Source organism: Neofelis nebulosa, chromosome 6 (assembly GCF_028018385.1).
Source record: "Neofelis nebulosa isolate mNeoNeb1 chromosome 6, mNeoNeb1.pri, whole genome shotgun sequence".
Lineage (NCBI taxonomy): Eukaryota > Metazoa > Chordata > Mammalia > Carnivora > Felidae > Neofelis > Neofelis nebulosa.
In genome coordinates, this window is record NC_080787.1 from 155,307,744 (window position 1) to 155,326,473 (window position 18,730).

At 49.5% G+C, this 18,730-nt stretch overlaps 1 protein-coding gene across 6 annotated transcripts in view; it reads left to right on the forward strand.

Annotated features, from left to right (window-relative positions):
• Positions 1 to 18,730, forward strand: part of ERMARD (ER membrane associated RNA degradation) — a 42,892-nt gene that overhangs the window by 7,586 nt on the left and 16,576 nt on the right. For 3 of the 6 annotated variants that reach the window (XM_058735947.1, XM_058735950.1, XM_058735945.1), the window contains 13 exons: positions 431 to 528; positions 963 to 1,099; positions 2,748 to 2,862; positions 3,609 to 3,711; positions 6,556 to 6,585; positions 8,295 to 8,363; positions 9,721 to 9,894; positions 12,964 to 13,047; positions 14,722 to 14,795; positions 15,324 to 15,449; positions 15,777 to 15,995; positions 16,900 to 17,013; positions 18,450 to 18,638. In XM_058735947.1, coding sequence (XP_058591930.1) covers positions 431 to 528; positions 963 to 1,099; positions 2,748 to 2,862; positions 3,609 to 3,711; positions 6,556 to 6,585; positions 8,295 to 8,363; positions 9,721 to 9,894; positions 12,964 to 13,047; positions 14,722 to 14,795; positions 15,324 to 15,449; positions 15,777 to 15,995; positions 16,900 to 17,013; positions 18,450 to 18,633 — 1,527 coding nt within the window. In that variant the 3' untranslated portion in view covers positions 18,634 to 18,638. Of the gene's footprint in view, positions 1 to 430; positions 529 to 962; positions 1,100 to 2,747; positions 2,863 to 3,608; positions 3,712 to 4,578; positions 6,518 to 6,555; positions 6,586 to 8,294; positions 8,364 to 9,720; positions 9,895 to 12,963; positions 13,048 to 14,721; positions 14,796 to 15,323; positions 15,450 to 15,776; positions 15,996 to 16,899; positions 17,014 to 18,449; positions 18,639 to 18,730 lie in introns of those variants that run through there. The other 3 variants (XM_058735946.1, XM_058735949.1, XM_058735951.1) reach the window with 3 other exon arrangements.

An 18,730-nucleotide genomic window follows, 5' to 3' on the forward strand; every position in this document is an offset into this window, starting at 1 on the left:
CTACTTTCTGTGAGGTTTCTGTTCACCGGGTGGTTTTATTTGGTCTAGATAGGAGGCAGGCTTGATGTCCAGTAGGAAAGCTGCGGAGCCTGGGACAGATCCCCTCCCCCTTTATAGTTCTGGGTTCCCCGAGGCCTTGGTTTCACCTCTCTATGCTGTACTTCTCATTTGCAGAGTGGGGATAATAGTCGTGCCTTCCCAGAGGTTGTTGGGAGCGTGAATGAGCAATAAATACGCACAAAATGTGTCTGATGTCTTACATGCCCAGTAAATGTTGTTTGCGTGTTACCACTGTTACTGCTACTCCTGTTTAGCCAAAGCCCTTGGTCTGTTCTCGAGAAGAAAGCAAACCTCTTCCCACTGTATGTTATATTGGTTTGTCCAGTAGTTATGCAACCATTCAGTAATTTGCTGTTCCTAACCTGGTCAGATGGACGTACTGAAAGTCTTCCTTGGATCTCCACGCGGGCTCAATCTGCGTAACATCCTGTGGCATGGGTTTGCGTCCCCTCACGAAGTCCCTCCGAAGTACGTTGCTGATGAAGTCATTTCCTCGCTCCTTTAGTGCACTAAGAGTTTGTTTGTCTTGAATTTCCCATGAGTGTATTTTGGAAAAGATGAAAGTTTTGAAGCGGGAATTTGAAGATAAGACGGGGCGGACGAACACCTGGGGTGGTGACGGGGTTGGGACTCCGCTGCCATCCACCCCGAGGGCAGTTCTGAGGGTGGGCCTGACGGAAGCGGTGGGGTGCTCGGCCTCCTGGAGGGTGGCTCCTGAGTCTGCCAGACGTTGGCTCCCCCCCACCCCCCGCCATTGCATTAGCTTAATCCCTGCCGCGAGGGGGACCTCCCCGCGATTTAATGATAGTTTGCTTTCTTAATTTTAAGCTTGTTCTTTGACAGTAGAGCTCTTTATGTGGATGGCGGTTCATTTTCTAACGTGCTATGGTGTTGCGCACTAGATACTGTTCGATGATGACGCTGTTGACAGCGGGCTTGGGTCAGCTGCTAAAGAGTTACTTGCGACAAACTAAATTCGCCTTGGTGCACCGACCTTTCAGAGCTCTTCCAGACCTTGAGGATTTGGCCGTTTTCCCAGGCAAGTACTATGCTCCCCATTTGTCCTGGATGTGTCTTCGTACAGATACGTATAAAGTCATTAAGTAGCACGGGGACTTGAACCCTGTAGGTGGACTGTTATTCTCCAGAGGCGAGATGCCTTCAAAAGTTGCATGAAGAACCTCTTAAATTTGCTACGTAAAACCTTCCCTGGGTACCTGGGGACTCAGTCGGGATCCGACTCTTGATTTCAGCTCAGGTCATGAAATCACAGTTAGCGACAGAGCCCTGCATTAGCTCCGTGCTGACAGCGCGGAACCTGCTTGGGATTCTCTCCCTTCTCTCTCTGCCCCTCCCCTGCTCGTTCTCTGTCTCTCTCAAAATAAGTAAATGAATAAATAAACACTAAAAAAAAAAAAAAAGAAATGTGCCAGTGGAACCATGAAATGGATGTCTAATTCAAAAACAAACAAGAAACCTTCCCTCTTTCCATGGGTTGTGGTGGGGAGGCTGTGAGAGCCGTGGCTGCGTGAGTCAATTATGAGTTTATCCTCCGGACGTGTTGATGCACAGGTGGCTCAGGACCATTTTGAAACGTACATTCCCTTCTCCTTTTAGCTCTTGTGCCTGTGCGCGCGTGCTCATTATGCCAAAAAGGCCAACAGCATAGGTGGCTTCCTCCGTCTTCTTTTTTCTATGGCAAAGCCGTTTACCAAATTAATGGGGGCGGGGGACACAAAACCTGGAAAGCGCAGTTAAACATGTGTTTGCTCCAAGCCCGTTCCTCCCCGCTCCCTGGGGCTGTAGGGGTGTGGCAGCGGGGTCTCTGACGCGCGTCACGGGGCGCAGCCCAGATCTCTGCAGTCCCGGGTCCAGGGGTCCAGTCCACGCCTTTGGTGCCGCGGACTGCTGGGTCCTCTGCTGACTGCCGATCACGTATACTTCTTGAGACTTTAGTTGTGGAACAGTTTTGAGTTTAGAACAAAATAGATGGGGAGGTGCAGACACCCCCTCCCCCCCATCAGCATCCCACCAGAGGGCACATTTGTTCCCAAGGACGAGCCTACGTGTCCTCGTCATGCATAGTCCACTCCTGTTCTTCTGTCTTCCGAAAATGTATTTCACTTTTCTCGGTCAAGCGTGGTCAGCTGGTCCACCCTGAACTCTTCTGCTCAAAAGTTGTCGTAGCCTGAAACACCAAGGGGACCCTTGTCCCTGTGCCATTGCCCCAGGGTGTCCGCGGCCACCCACAGCCCGGGCTCCAGTCTGCCGGTCTCACTCTTGGATGGCGTGTGCCGCTGCCCCAGGCCTGCTTCATCAGCCTGGACAGGTCGGTCATGGGCATCCCTCCGCGGTCTGGTTCTGTGTCTCTTCAGTTGATGAGTGTGATGGTACTTAGAAATACTTTTCTCTTAGGGCCTGGGTGGCTCAGTCAGTCAAGCAACTGGCTCTATCTTGGCTTAAGTCGGGATCTCACGGTCTTGGGATCGGGCCTCCTGTTGGGCTCTGTGCTGACAGTGTGGAGCCTGCTGGCGGTTCCCTCTCCTCCACTCCCCCTCTCTGCCTCTTTCCCTCTCTCCCTCTTTCCCTTTCTCCCTCTGTGTCTCCTTCTGCCCCTCCTGTGTGCATGTTCTCTTTCCTGGTCTCTCTAAATAAACATGTAAAAATACATGTTTGTTATTTTGCAGATATGACTTCTGAGGTACTTCCAGTGTTAGAAGAAGTGATGGAGAAATCCACTTTTATATTAAAAATCATGTTGCCGTACTGGGAAGAGGCGTTAATCAGGTTCAAGGCACACAGGTAACTAACTGAGGGTGCGGACTCAGAGGTTCTTGATAGTCAGGAGCCTGGTCCCTCTTAAAACCCTTTACTGTCCATGTTTTCTGCTGCTGGAATGGAAGAGAGGTGGGGCTTCCTCCAGGAGGGTCGAGCACAAGATATCCTCTCACAGTGAGCGAAAAGGTAGCTGTAATTGGGTGTTAAACGCCTCGTGTTGTCCTTTTGGAACAGTCGACAAAGACGATTCTTGTTCAGAGTCAACGGAGTTCTCACTCTGGGAGGGCCTCTTGTGTGTCCCCTGCTGGAGACAAGGGAGGGGAGAAGCCAGGCTGTTTCCTGAAGGCGGGGCAGGAGCGCTCCGGAGGCATGACCTCTGCTTCCCTCCGGTTCTGTCATTGTGTGTTCATTTGTACCCCGAGAACCCCCCGAAATCCTGGTACTTGTACCCCGAGAACCCCTGAAATCCCGGTACTTGAGTGTTTCTTACCAGTGATGGGAAGAATCAGGCCGACCCGTGATGACATGTCATTCTCCTGAAGCTTCTAAACGTGTTTCCTCTGATACACGAAAACAGCGGAAATGAGTTTAAAATCACCAGGCAAATGAGACTGCGTTTCGGTTTTATTGCTCGTGTTAGCGTGTCCTCTGCCCTCCCTCGTGGCTTTGAGCACACGAGGGTGACCTCTGGAATAAAGCGGCGTCACTTGGGGTTGGTGCCGTGTTTGCTTTTAAAGCTCCGGGATTTGCTTGGTTACTTCTGTCTGCAGGTTTGCTGACTGTGCCGTGTTGTTACTGCCGCAGCTGGAGACGGGACTCAGGAGAGCGTTTGCCGTCGTTAACAAGTGTCCACAGAGACTTCTGACGGCTGAGGTACCCGTGCTTCAGTGATCCATGGGGGTGGTTGCTGCTGTATTGCCCGTTTTCTGGACCTGCTGACGTTTTGAATCTCTTCTTTTTGTTCACCATGAAATGAATTTTTTAGCTAAGAATTCTCTTTGGAAGGCTTGAGTGCCATTTTTTGTGGCTTCCTGTTATAACGATTTTAGAGGACTTACAATTATCTGTGATCGTTTTTGATAGTAGCATTCCCAAGTATTTTAAACTCGGTGTCAGAGAAGTAGAAACCACTTATCTTGTCCCCATAGCCATTATTATTGGTGTACCATTGTAACCCCATGAGGTGGTCCGTGGCCTACAGCGTGGCTGTTCAAGGACACCACTTCCTCTGGGTGGTGGCTTGAAGAGGTTTCTGGGTGGCCACATGCCCCGTTGACCGTCAGAGGATGCGGAGGCTAGAGGAAAGGAGGGGTCTGTATTGGGGGCCAGCGGCAGGGGCCGCTGGACCTGGCCTCCTTCTTTCTTTGACCAGCTCAGCTTCCTCCATTTTGCCCCTTTCTAAAAACATCTGTCAAAATTCTGTTCTCAGCCTTGTGCTCCCGCATTTGCCCCCTGGGAGATCTTACTGCCACGTCTTCAGCTGCCTTACCTCTGTGGGAAGAACGATTAGAGAATACTTTGGACCTAGTGAAAATGAAAGCCGGCATACACAGCATTGTGGATGTAGCCAGAGCAGTGCCAGGACGGAAGTTGCTAGCATGGGCCGCAGTGCTCCCCAAGGAAGCGGTCTCCCCTACTTCCCGGGTCAGGTGTACGCGTGTTCGCCGAACGCTTTCGTAGGGGTTTTCCCCAGCGTCTCAAACTACCGTATTTCTGAAAAGCTTGTTTTCTCTCCCACAGATTTGTTCTCTGGTATTCCCTGTTGTCCTCCTTCGCTTGGTCACTTCGCAGTGGCCTTCCGCACCACCCCGGCCACTCAGTTCCCGGCCCTGCCCGTCTGTCCTGCCCCTGATTCCTCCTGGGTCTCTCCTTGCCAGTGCTGAGGCCTCGTCTGGCTCCCCTCCCAGTGCTCTTTATGACTCTGATCCTTCTCTCACCCTACCGCAAATTGTTTCACACACTGATGAATATTCTTCTATCTTTTATGGTCTCACCTGCATAAAACTTGTTAGCGGCACCCCGGTGCCTGCAGCGAGTGTCGCCCTCCCGTGTGGCGTGCTGGGGCCTCCCTGCGACCCAGCGTTCCCGTGGCTTGTCTCCTGTCCCGGTTCCTCCGGCTTAATCGAGGCCTCTCCCCGGTTCCGGAACGTGTGTGTCTCTCCTAGGGCTGTGCCCACCGTCCCCTGCCTGACCACTTCAGGCCGCATCAGTGACCTCCCAGAGCCTCATCCACGCAGACTCTCCAGCTTCGCTCCTCTGCGTCCTGTTTCTGTTTTATCTCGAGGCTGTTCTGCTTTGCCTTCTGTGCATTTGTGTACAGTTTCTGGTGCAGGTTCCTCAGGAGCGGAAGGTTCACATTTGTGCCCCTGGTGCCCACGCCAGGTGCCTTTCATGTTGGCTCTGCCCAGGGCAGTGCCGGGCACTGTTGTGGGGCATCTGTCTTCTGGAAGAAAGAGCTAGAACCCCCATTTGTCAGAGCTCTCACTCGAGCACCGCTGGGCTTTCTTCATGGCAGCGTGCTCACCGCTATGTGGTTTACACACGTCTAGCTATTGTTATTTGACCACACAAATAAAAAGAAGACTGTTTCCACGGAGGAAGTAATGGATCAAAGAATATCTTAAATTGTCACCCAGGCTCTTGTTCAGAATAAACATAGCATCAGTTTGTTTATAAGGCAATGCACACGTGAAAATACTCGATAAAGCCATAAAGTGCTGTGCACACACTGTTATTTACTGAATACTTAACAGCATAAGGTCTCTGAGAGTGGTGGCAGATAGGAAGAAGATGAGTGAGATTTTGTGTCTTCTAAGAAGCTTATGTGTTTAGGGGTGACAGGTAAGCCATTTGTACCAATTCTGTAAAACAAGGTAGAAGTTAATGTGTGCAGTTTATGGGGATAAATGAGCAGTTCAGCTTTTATGAGGAAGTGGTCGGGGGGGTCTTGAGTAGGCAGCCGGATGTTTAGAAGAGCGCTTAGAGAAATTTTAGGGTCAGTGGTATAGGTTTGGGAGTGAAGGATACAGACTTCGCAATCTTGTATATCATAAACGTCGGAGGTAATTTCATAATAATAGATTGGAAATACATTAATAAGCGTTAAGAGATGAGACACTTTTCTTGAGAGCTGGCTCCCACAAGATACCAATTGCATCACAGCGTGTGTAAAATCTTCCTGAATTCCCCAGCAGCCTTCTGAGACAGGAGTTGCTCATGTCCCGATTTGCAGAGAAGCCCACGTGTGGAGGTGCCCTGGGCTTCCCTTCCGGGGAGGGTGGAAGCTGGGCTTATGTGTTGGGGCAGCGGCTCCGGAGCCTGTGCGTGTAAACAGTAGTGGTTACACCAGGAAGCACGCAAAACACGGCTGCTCGTTGGAGGGCACGTTGAGTTGTGCTCTCCTGCCCGCGAAGACAAGCCACCAGCCGAGATCGTGTGTGTGAGTCGTGCTTTGTGAGGCGACGGGAGGTTTCTGACCCAGAGTGCTGTGGGAGTGGTGTCTTCACGTGGCCCCGTGCCTCTCAAGCTGTTACGTCCTACAGGACAGCCTTTCATGCTGTTAGGTTGTATAGGACATTCTACCCAAAGTGTTGCTAGATAATTTTTGGAAGAAGTTTTCGTGTTTGTGGCCACGTACTAGAATTTTTTTCCTGCTTTGAATAACGTCACTGTACTCACATTTTGCTTTAATTATTTCTTTTCTTTCCTTTTCTCAAGTCAGCAGCTCTTTATACCACCTTCGATGAAGTAAGTAAACTTACAGGATATCTTGAAACAAACAAAACATTATTTTCTGTTACACAGGAAAGTGTTGGTGGTCATATATGCCAAAAAAAAGCCACATCACCCTTATTACAGAGTTAAGTATAGTCTTCCAGACTGATTTTGAGATCCAGTATCATTAACCTTGTTTCTCAAGTTCTAGAAAGACACATATTGGAAAATGTCAAGAGATATTAATATTATATTCTGTAATTATTTGGAGGTTTTATTTATTTACTTATTGATTTACTTATTTATTTATTATGTTTATTTTTGAAAGAAAGAACGTGAGCAGGGGAGGGGCAGAGAGAGAGATAGAGAGGGAGACCCAGAATGCAAAGCAGGCTTCAGGCTCCGAGCCGTTGTAAGCACAGAGCCCGACGTGGGGCTTGAACGCACAAACCACGAGATCATGACCTGAGCCAAGTCAGTCGCTCAACCGACTGAGCCACCCAGGTGCCCCTGGAGGTTACACTTTAGATTTAAGATTGACACTTGCTTATTTTGCAAATGAAATATAAGTGAACTACCTCTGTGTATGGACAATATACACTTAGGCATTTATTCTGTGACTTGGATGTGTGATTCTGAATGTGAAAATCTGGAATAGTAAGAATTACCATTGAAAATACCTTTTATCACTTTATAGTATAGAGGGTTTTGTGTGGGTAGCTAATGATTCTTATCTAGCTTGAAGTATGATTCAGGGTTAGCCTACAGGAGGAAGCAAAGGGAGAGTCTCTGTGGAGAGATTTGAGTGTTCAGATTATTTCGCCTTTAAGATAACTCCTAGATTCCTTAGTGAATGGGTGGGTGGGATTAAACTGTGTGCCTGTTTACTTGCAAACTTTATTCCATTAGGTAAATAATTTGCTGTGGTTTAAATATATGATGCATTTGATACTGTGAAGATGGAAATAGTGTAGTCCTATCTGCATAAGATTAGGTCTGTAGGAGTGGATTGGGTGGCTTGGTTCCAAAGTCTGGTGAATTAAGAAGTGGCCTTTGAAGTAACTCTGATGGATGCTTCTGTACACATCCACATGTATGCACACTTATGCATATGAACGCAACGTGAACACACACATAAATATACATACACACACACACACACAGAAGTATGCACATACACACAGACACATTTATATACACAGGTACACACGTGCATATACATATGTACATAGATCTGTATAAACATATACAGATAAATGCAAACACATGCTCATATATACACAAATATATAAACACACATGTAGACATACGCACATACATGTAAATACATATCAACATATGTACGTACAAAACACATACACACATACCCATACATGCAAATACACATACAAATACACAAAGATGTACACACATGTGTATAATACATGCATCACATATATATGTTATCACACATATGCATATAAGTACACATAAACACGCATGTACTCACACAGTTAAGATATATATACATTCATATCTATTCCTAAAGTCATTATACTGGTTAAGAAAAGCTTTCTTTAACGGGTGGCTGCCATGTTTTTAAGACTGTCCTTGTTACATTTAACTTGCTTTGTGCTTACGTAGCATGTCGTACCAAAGATACATCTCCTTGGACGCTGAAGGTACTGTGTGTGTGTGTGTGTGTGTGTGTGTGTGTGCGCGCGCGCACTAATTAATCCATATATTTATTTTTGGTCTTTTAGATATTGGCAAAGCACTTGAATGATGGTAAACTCAATCAGCTTCCTCTTTTCCTTGGAGAGCCTGCAATGGTAACATTCTAGGCCTTTTCTGATCCAATATTCTTATATCTATGGGTGTGATTAGCACTTCTCCAAAGTGAAGTTAATTTTGACCTGTGACGTGCTCCCCAAAGTGCTTCTGAGCCACTCCTGCGCTGTGTCAACTTGACATGTGTCACAGACACTTGCTAGGCTGTGACTGCCGCTCCGGGGCCTGGCTTCTGGCTGGTTATCTAAGACCCGCTTTCCAAAGTTTATTCGGGTCTGTTGTGTGGTGTGGGCTGCTGGGGGAGCCAGGTTTGCCTTGTGAACAGCGGCAGAAGTCAGGTGTGACTAGTGAGTGTGCAAGTGTGCATGTTGGAAGAGGACAGAGAATTATGTAGAGCCATTTCCTGTTACCAATTTTTTTTTTTTTTTTTTTACTTCATGAAGATACTATAGTAGCTACTTTGGACTGTAAGTAGAATTTTTTATTCCTTTTTTTAACTTAAAAAAATATTTATGTTTGAGAGAGAGGGTGCAAGCAAGGGAGAGGCAGAGAGAGCGGGAGACAGAGGACCCACTCTGCTGCCAGCGCAGAGCCCGGCATGGGGCTCGAACCCACGAACTGTGAGATCCTGATCTGAGCTGAAGTCGGATGCTTAACTGATTGAGCCACCGGGCGCCCCTGTATTTGTTCCTTTAACTGAGAGTTTTGCAGCCTGGATTCTAGTCCCTGTGGGACATTAGTGAGACTCTGTGTGCTCTTGGGGCATCATTTCTGCCGTCAGGATGTTAGGATGATTGAGCTAGTTTATCCGCCATTTGTTTCCATCCTCAATCTTTGTGACTCTTCTGTCCACTGGCAGTTTTTTGTCTTTCTGTGTCCCCCCCCGCCCCAGTGCTGTTGAGAAAGAAGCTGCTGTCTTCGTCAGGCTTCATGGAGGAGGAGGCCATGATGGGAGAGAGGGCGCTGGGAGGGAGCGGCCCCAGGCGGGGGGGAAGTGGGGGCTGTATTCACGGGGGGGACAGCGGTGCTTGCTCGGTGGAAGGCAAATTCGCTTCCAGGTGTGGACGCCTCAGCCCCTTGGCTCAGGGCCAACAGGAGTGAGACGCGGGGCGGGGGGGGGGGAAGGGGGGGGCCCTACGGCGCTGGAGCTGGCCTCTTGTCGCTGTGGCCAGGCAGCCGGGCCGCGGGCAGAGTTAGAGGCCCGGGGGCCCCCAGCCGGAGGCCCGCACGTACCTGGGCGCCACTAGCGAGGACTCTGGTCTGGAAGCTCGGTTTTCTCGTCTCTGCAAGCCAGCGCTGCTGCTCCGTGACCATCAGGATGGTCCGTCCGGGGCCTCGGCGCTTTCCTTCCCTTGGTTGAGAAAGCCGACAAAGTCTCTTCTGTTCATTTTCCCAAAGGAGTTTCTTTGGGATTTCCTGAACCATCAGGAGGGTCCTCGTGTAAGAGACCATCTGAGCCACGGGGAGATCAACTTCCCCGAATTTCCAAAAGAAGCGGCGAACCAATTGCTTGCATTTTCCACCGTGCTTTTACTCCGATTCGTTGACGAAGGCCTGTTGTCAGTGCTTAAGGTAACGCACAGGGAGAAAACCGGGAGATTTGTGGTTACTCGGCTGTGAAAGAGTAGTTTGTTCTCACATGTCATTCGGCCTTAATCATCTTTTGTGGAAACGCATCTGAGGTACAGTATGCCTCCAGCAGAACCGACACTTGCGGCCTACAGTTGCGCGTGCATTTGCCGCAACAAGTAGATGAGCATCATGTAATCTAAAGCAATTTAACCTAGTTCTTAAAAACGTATTTTCAACGGATAAATGTGGAGTGTGTATGTACAATGGAAAATTACTCAGCCATCAAAGAGAATGAAGTCTAGCCATTTGCAACTACGTGGATGGAACCGGAGGGTATTATGCTAAGCGAAATTAGTCAGAGAAAGACAAATGTAATACGACTTCACTCATGAGGACTTTAAGACACAGAACAGACGAACACGAGGAAAGGGAAACAAAAATAATATAAAAACAGGAAGGGGGACAAAACAGAAGAGACTCTTAAATATAGGGAACAAACTGAGGATTGCTGGGAGGGGGGGGGATGGGCTAGATGGGGGATGGGCACGGGGTGTTACACATAGGGGATGAATCACTGGGATTTACTCCCGAAATCATTATTGCACTGTATGCTAACTAACTTGGGTGTACATTAAAAAAGAATGTATGCTTCACAGATATTACAAACCAGACAAGTGTAAATGGGATTAACTAAATCAGAAAATTTTACAAACGACTCAAATCGATGGGGCAGAATATTTGCATCTATCCATAAACTATAATTCTTATTTTAAAACAATTTGGGTTATTCTTATTTTAATCCTTTTTCAAATCATACATGTAACAGTTACTGTAAAAATTGTCTAAAAATTTCCACCAAGATGGAAAGACTGACGTGAGAAGGCACTGAGGCAGGCCTTCTCCTGAGGGGACCACTGTTAGCACGTGCTGTCTGTGTCTTTCCACGAGCACAGCAGCGTGGCTCGCTGTGCAGACACGTTCTGTTCTGTAGCTAGCATTTTCACGAACAGTGTGTTACCTTATTTTTATCTGCGACTTGACATTCCATTTTTATCAGTATGCCCTTATTTACGTAAGTCGTCCTTCACTGATGGCTGAATTCTAATTTTCCCTCGTGGGGAACGCTCCTAATTATAATGTCTGAAGGAGACTGTTCATTTGGACACTTGTGTAAGTGACTTTATGAAAGTGAAGTTCTGAAGCAGAAGGTACCGGCGAGACTTTGTTTTTATCTTCTTGTATTTTGGGGGTGACTTGGCTATCTTTTCTTGTGGCTGTTGGAAGTGTGTAGTTCTTTTGTGAACTGTTAATGTTTTTTTCCATTTTGTGCTCCTCCCCACTGGTTTATTAGCCGTGTGCGCCTTCTCCAGTGTGCCTGTTGCTGCCTACTTCAGTTTTGAGGTTTTTTTCATTTTGGCTTAGGCATTTGGAATATTCTTAAAAAATCCTTTGCTTTCCCAAATTATAAACATATTTACGCATTTCCCTAGTAACTTTACAGCCCCCCCGCCTCCCCCCCCATGTAGGTCTTTTGATCCAGCTGGAACTTACTTCATCTGGGAGTGAGAGAATCAAGATTTACTTGTTTTTGTTTTTTGTTTTCTTGGCCCTTTTTCTTTGACAAGTCACTTCCAAGGTGGCCCAGCAGCATTTAGGAGACAGCATCTCTGCTGTGTGCAGTGGTCTTGGTCTTCGGTGCTCGGGGTGTATCTGTACTGACCTTCGTGATGGAGCTGAGCATCTGTAGGGTTACTTTCCCATCTGTCTTACCTTGTAGAGTTTCCCTGCCTCCTCTCTACTTAGTATTGCAGCCAAACTTGTGTAATTACACAATAAACACAAAGCCTAAGACTAACTAGGCAACAAACAGGAATGAGATGATGGGTTAACGTAGGGATATTTGATGTTTTTTTATAATAGTGAACATTATTCCCCAACGCGGTGTCTCCACGTCCTCAGCCTCCCCTCCCCAAGCCTCCCCCGAGTGGCAGTGCCATCCCAAGGCCAGAGTCCTCTCTTTGCGTGACCACACGCCGTGTTCCGTCCTCCACCCGAGCGTATGTCCTGACGCATTTCTCTCTGCACCGTGTGCACCTGCTGGGCTGAGCTGCTCCCCCGCCCCCCGCCTACCCTCCACCTGCCCTCCCCGCGATGGCCCCTCTGTTTTCTTGTCTGCACGGCTGCCAGAGCGATCCTCCACACGCCCCCTCCTCGTGTCCACCGCCCTCCCGCTGCCGCGTCCCCTCTGAGGAGAAGCCGTGTGCTCTGGTGACTGCCGGGCCCCAGGGCCTCTGTGGCTCATCACTGATCTTTCCACGTGGGAATCGTGGCTGTCCGTGGGTCTTGTGCACGTGGCCCAGAACTCCATCAGCTGCGTGTAGGACTTGGGTCTTCGAGCGAATGACAGGGTCAGCATATTTCTTCATGTAACTTACGTCTGGCTACTCGGCGACTTGTTTTGTGGCGTTGAGAATTCTGGGCAGTTAGAGCTTTTGTGCGGGGAAGCTGTTCATTGATTATTGGTGTGTTAAATTAGTCAGCAGGCGACTCACTGACTTGTTTCTGATGGTTTTTAGTCAGCCAGCTTGGAGTTTCTGGTTACACGGTTACGTCAGCTGTAAATAATGTTATTTTACTATTTTCTTCAATGTCTGTGTGTTTAGGAATAAAGTATTCATAGTGATATAACTTTTGGTTGTACTGATTTTTAATGTCTAGACTTCCATTCTGGTTTCTCACGAGAAGTTCTTACGTTCCCAGTTGTTTGTTTGGAATCGTTTTCTTCTTTCTCACTTATTTCTAGCGTCCTTGATCGTGAACAAAGAGCAGACGTGGCCTTTGTTATTTATCATTGTTAATTGGCTTCATTTAAAAAAATCGTGTTGGTTATGGTTTGACTGCTGCCTCGAACCTGTTTTAATGAAGAGTCTTGCTCTGTTACAGCTGAGTGGGATTCTGTGAAGGAAGGTAATGGGAAATTGGGACTCCCGTGTGATTAGCATTCAGTAGAAGAAAAGTACAGGCCTGACCAGACGTCATCCTAACCGCGGTCTGTTTTCTCTGAACCAGGAAAAGGCGGCGATAAGGTCACTGGTCGGTCTCGCCGAAAGCTACCGTGCCCACGTCCACCCGGTGTCTCAGCTGAGAAAACAGGTGAGTCGCGCGCAGGCCTCCGGGAGGGGCGCACGCGCGGGCCCCTGCAGCAGAGCCTTTGTGGGCCCCAGGTGGCCCCGTCCTCTGAACCTCCTGTTCCGCTTCCGGCAGTTTAAGGCATTGGAGTGTTTGTTTCTTCAGGCGTTTTTAGCACCTGATGCGTGGTGGTTGGATCATCGTGGGGCCCTGGTGGGCTCTTGTCATTATTATTGCCATTGACTCAGGACCACTAACGCTTTTTGTCCGTCGGTGGCGAAGAATGGCCACGTTCCTTTACCACACAAGACCAGCTTTTGTCCGCTCCTAAATTAAAGCAAGCAAAGCACAAACCTGAGAGCGGCTCCGCCAGGAAGTTCCAGTGTGGAAACTGGCTTCGGCACTTTACCTCAGGCACACGTAGGGGGATAGGAGTGTGGCACGGGGGCAAGAACGGGGTCGCCTCCGAGAACATCATGATCGTGACAGTTGCGCACTTAGAAATTCATCAGTGAGATTGGCCTCTCAACGGAAGCTATAAAATCCGCACGTAAGGGGTTTAGAGAGAGATTTGCAGTGGCAGCTGGAGGGAACTCTGTCCACCAATTTGTGACGTCCCAAGAAAAACAGTGTCACTTCCGAGGGGTTGTCGGCAGTCGACGTGAGGGGTGTGCTACCATGCTGGGGCCATGTGAGAGAATTCAGCCCGAATAGCTGGGTCCGGTGGGTTCTAGTTTGGCAGCGAGACGTCGGGCTGACATAGCCGCACCGCCCACTTAGCCTGCCTGTCGTGGCTCTGAGCTTCCCAACAACAAGAGTCGCTGGCAGGGAGGCCACCGGAAGCTGCCCGCAGGACTCCACACGCAGAGACAGGAGGGAGGGAGGTCCCGGAAGGAGGAGAGGCCTCAGGAAGGCAGGCTTTGTCCGTGGACCTCCGCGGCTGAATCTCCAGCCCCACGAGGCCCCCTTGCTCCTTGGCTGCTGCTTCTGTGGCCCCTCCGTGCCCCACAGTGGGCGTTTCAGATGATCACCCTTTCCTGCAGCCTCTTATTCCTGCTGTCCATTGTTTATCCGTTTTTCATTAGGCAGTCTTGTATCCTGTCCCTTGTAGGGTCATTGCTTGCTTATTATTGCCGCATAAATTGCCCGCATTCAGTGGCGTCAACAGCAGTGTGTAACATGCTCCCTCTTTCATGCATCGGAAGTCTGGGCTCCGCTGGCTCGGTGCTCCGTGTGAGGGGATGAGAAGTTGGTGCAGGGCTTCCCGATTGCTGGCTTCCCCAGGAGAGGCCCAGCCCTCTGTGACCTGTCGCCCAGAGTCACACAGCCTAACTTCTGCTGTGTTGTCTGGGTGAAGGCCACTCACTACAGCGAGTCCTGACTCCGCGATGGAGGAGAATTGTCGACCTCGGCTCTCAAATGAGAGGCGCCAAAAGAGTTGGGGATAAGTTTTACAACTGGTGCAGGTGTTAACTACCTTCCAATCCCCTGTTGACTTCACCGGCCTTCCCTTATCTGATTCTGTGGAATAGCCGAGCCCTGCCATCTAGTTTTAAAATGTAAGATCCGTAACAATTTTACCAACATGCATCTTCCGGAACGGAACGCTGTTGGTTGCTACGTCTGTAGCAGTTTGCAAACGTGTTTTCCAGGCCGTTCTATAAAAGCTTTAAGGGCAACAGGGTATTTTCCTTGCAGGTGCTGAGCTGTGAGAAGAGCCTCGGGGCTTGGCCCCTCCTGTCTTTGCCCACAGAAGCCGAGGAGGCTGCCAGGTGAGTTCCATCCTGGGGCCCCTGCGAACGCCAGCCTCGAGAGGTGTGCTGGCCGAGTGCGGGGCGGGGGTGGGGTGTGTGTGCTCGGGGGGGGGGGGGGGGGGGGGCGGGATCACCGATTGTGGGGGTGGGGGGTGGGTGGGACGATGACTGAGTGCTGGGGGGGGTGACGTGGGGGGAGGGGGAACGACTGAGTGCAGGGCGGGTCAGAGTGAGCCTCGGTCTCTGCACGGGGCGGGGGGCTTCAGTCTCTGCACGGGGGGGGGGGGGGGGGTCGTGGAGAGGTCGCTTGGAGTCAGGATGTAGCAGGTCCCAGGTTCTCCTGGAGAACACACGGGTGACCTGTCCCTTTTGTGAGCAGTCGTACTGTGCTCGTACCACTGCCTCGACGGAGCCTGTTTTCTTTGATGTCTGGGGAAACTAGTTGCAGATGAAGTGCTTTGCTCAGTGAACCACTGAAATAATCGCGCATGGGCACCGATTGGCATTTAATCGTCGTCCTGTATCTTTAAATATTCTGTCTTTCAGATTAGAAGGTCATTCTGAGACCGATGCCTGCAACTCTTTACTTACAGAAATCGTGTCTGAGCTGTGTCGCCACCTGCCTGAGGATCACCGTGTCGCTAGGGACTTGGACAGCCTTCCTGCTGAGAAGTGAGCTTCTGGGAGTTGTTGAATCGTGGTCCCAGGCTTCGCCGTTGTGTGTGTCTCCAACTGGGCGAGCTTGTGGTGGCATCAGATCCCACGGTGGTTGTGCCGCCAGGGGAGCGGGGAGATGAGCCTCGACGGGCTTGTGCGCGTGCGCTGTGCCTGATGAGCCGGCCCTGTGCCCTGTCCCCCTCAGTCCAGCATGTGTGTCGCCTGCCGTGTGTCATGTTGGCCTAGGCACAGTGCACGACTGGCCACGCTCTCCGGAAGCTGACCTTCCAGGGAGCCCGGGCGGCACACGTGCCCCGTGAGAACTCGCGCTCTAATCCCCAGGTGGCCCCAGGTGATCCGTGAACTCTGCGGCACCCCCGTGCCAACTCTGTTCTGTCCCAGAACCGTTCTGGAAGTGCTCACTGTCCTCCGAAACATCACCGCACACTGTGCCCGCGTGTCCAGCCAGGTCACTGCCTCCGCGGAGCTGAGACAGCGGCAGTGGGTGGAACGGAGGCTGCGCTCCCGGCAGAGACAGACGTATCTGCACATGCTGAGTAGGTGTGTGGCTCGCCGTCCCGGGTCCCTGTTGGGCAGGAGTTCTCTCGGGATGCGGTTCTGATGCTTTTTCAGAAAGTTCTGGCACATGTGATTTTAAACACTATTGCAATTTGGGCATATGAGAATATGGGTGTTACCAACCCGAAAGAATATTCGGATTTTAAATATTAACAGCAGGTCAACCTGGGTGCATCTGCCTTCTGGTGTCTTCACCTGTGTGTATTTCAGGACGTGTTCCATCCTTAGGAAATTACAGTTTTGGACAGATTACTAGAGCTTTGGGTTGAGTGGCATCTGTGTCTTGAACACTTTTAACAGGTGTTCCCTGTCTGCTTCTGAAAGGTAACACGCAGTTACACTCTTAGCAGCAGTCCGTAAGGTGGCTGTTATATGTACATCCTTCCCCAAATGGTGTATTCGAGAAAATGCTCTTCCAGCCTCATGGGCGAGGTAGTATCTTACTTTGATTGTAGTATCTTTGAGTCCTGGAGACGTTGCCCACGTCTTCACGTTACAGCCATAGGCGTATTTATTCTTGTGAGAGTCCTTTGCCAAACATCAGACTAGAAGTAAGATGCTGGCCGGTGGCACAGAGACCCGGGGCCGGTGGAAGCATGGGGTGTGGAGCCTGCCAGCAAGTCCTGCTCCTGGGCAGCTGGGCACCGTCCTGCTGGGGACCAGCCTCCTGAGAGGCTGCTCCCGAGGGGGGGCGGGGCGGGCAGGTGGCGGCAGCAAAGGGGTGGGGGGGGGCACACGGGGAAACCGCCACAGAGGCAGCCTCCTCTTGAGAAGTTTGCATTTCAGTTCCCTTGAAAAGAAAAAAGTATTGAAAAAGGGTTTGCATTCATGAAAGTGAAAAATACTTTCGTTTGTCAAATTTTAACTGTTTGTTGTCTGTTTTTAGTATTAAGCTTCTGTCTCCTGTGCTTTACCTGATTTTACTGCTGATTGCGCTGGAATTGGTCAACATTCATGTGGTTCATGGAAAAAATACTTGCGAATATCAACAGTATCTAAAGTAAGTATGTCCTGCCTATGAGAAATGAAACTATGTCTTGGTAATTCTCAGCAATTTTCACTTCTATTGGTTATTTGCCTTGATACATTTTTTTTTAAAACCCCACAGTCTTGGTTGGCTCTTTGCCGTTTTTCTCTGTGGACTTTGGTGCAAGTTTGTGAACCTTTCAAACTAACACCGTGTAGGCTCACTTCAGAAAATTTATGTGACGCACTTGTGAGTGCTTTCAGAATTCCTCACTCTGTGTAGCGACACCACCCAGGGACGGGTATTGCTGATAGTTCGGAGGTAACACGTACCTCGTGTTTACGATGGATATGAGGGGTGCCTGGGTGGTTCGGTTGAGCGTGTGACCGCGGCCCAGGTCATGATCTCACGGTTCGTGAGTTCGAGCCCCACATCGGGCGCTCTGCTGTCAGTGTGGAGCCTGCTTCGGATCCTCTGTTCTCCTCTCTGTCTGCCTCTCCTCTGCTTGTTCTGCCTCTCTGTCTCTTTCAGAATAAATAAATAAACTTAAAAAATTAAAAAAAAAACGATCATGAAAACATGACTGACGTTTTCTTAAAGAATCATGGAACCCAAGTGGGAACAAGGGCAGCAAACTTGCAGAATGTTAATGACTGGTGGCTTTAGCACTGCTGATGCTCTGGGCTGGGGGGTCCTCTGCCGTGGCTGTGTGGATACGCAGGGCGGGAGCGGCGCCCTGGGATAGCCATAAGTGGTGTAGACATCCCCAGATACAGTGTCCTCCCCAACTGAGAACCACTCTCTAGACGAAGCATCTGTGGATTTTTATTGCATTATTCTTTTAACTTCTAAGTTTGAAAATACTTGGAGTTAGACTCTGGAGAACATCTTAGACTACTTGGCAGACTGGAGAGAACTTGGAAAATACAAGCATGACTGATTCCTCTCAGTCGGGAGGAGGGATGTGGACAGTTTGGTAAAAATGCATGTCAGCAGTGCTGCCACAGCGGAAGGTGTGCAGCTATAGGGCTCGTCGCGAGGGCAGGCGCCGGGTGCACAGGAGCCCAGGACTGAGAGCAGCCCACACGCGGGGCCCTGGGGCTCGCCTGTTCCCCGTTACGTGCATGTGTGTTTATCATGTGGCATTTAATCCATGTGGACTCTAACACCCTTTCTGGAACTCAGTTCTGTCTCCTAAAACCATTTCACCGGAGCTGAGAGTAAGTTTGAAAAGGCCCCCGGGTGTGTAAAACTCGCGGGAGTCCAGCCCCCTCTCCAATCGGGAGGCGTCTCGGCATCTCCCTCTGACTCCTGTGCTCCCGTTTCCGTTCTGCATGTACTTCTCTCTCTCGAGTTTGCAGACAGAAATTAAGTCCAATAGTTTGAATCCCAAAAGGAAGAGAGTGCATTTAAATCATTGGTGCATTTTATGATAGAATAAAGGAGTTCATTTCTTTTTATTAAAACAGGTTCTTAAAGTCGATCTTGCAGTACACGGAGAACCTGGTGGTTTACACCAGCCAAGAGAGGAACAAGTGGAATGAAGCGATCATTCTTACGCGTACAGCTCTGTTGAAAATTTGGACTTTCAGTGAGAAGAAACAGATGTTAATACATTTAGCCAGGAAATCCACAAGTAAAGGGGTTCCGTGAAAGCACTTACAGGTCAAGATGCTTTGGGCTACATCCAGAAACCCGGTCCGCACAGGCTTTATTTACCTGCATGGAATTGAAAATCCAAAGGTAGGGT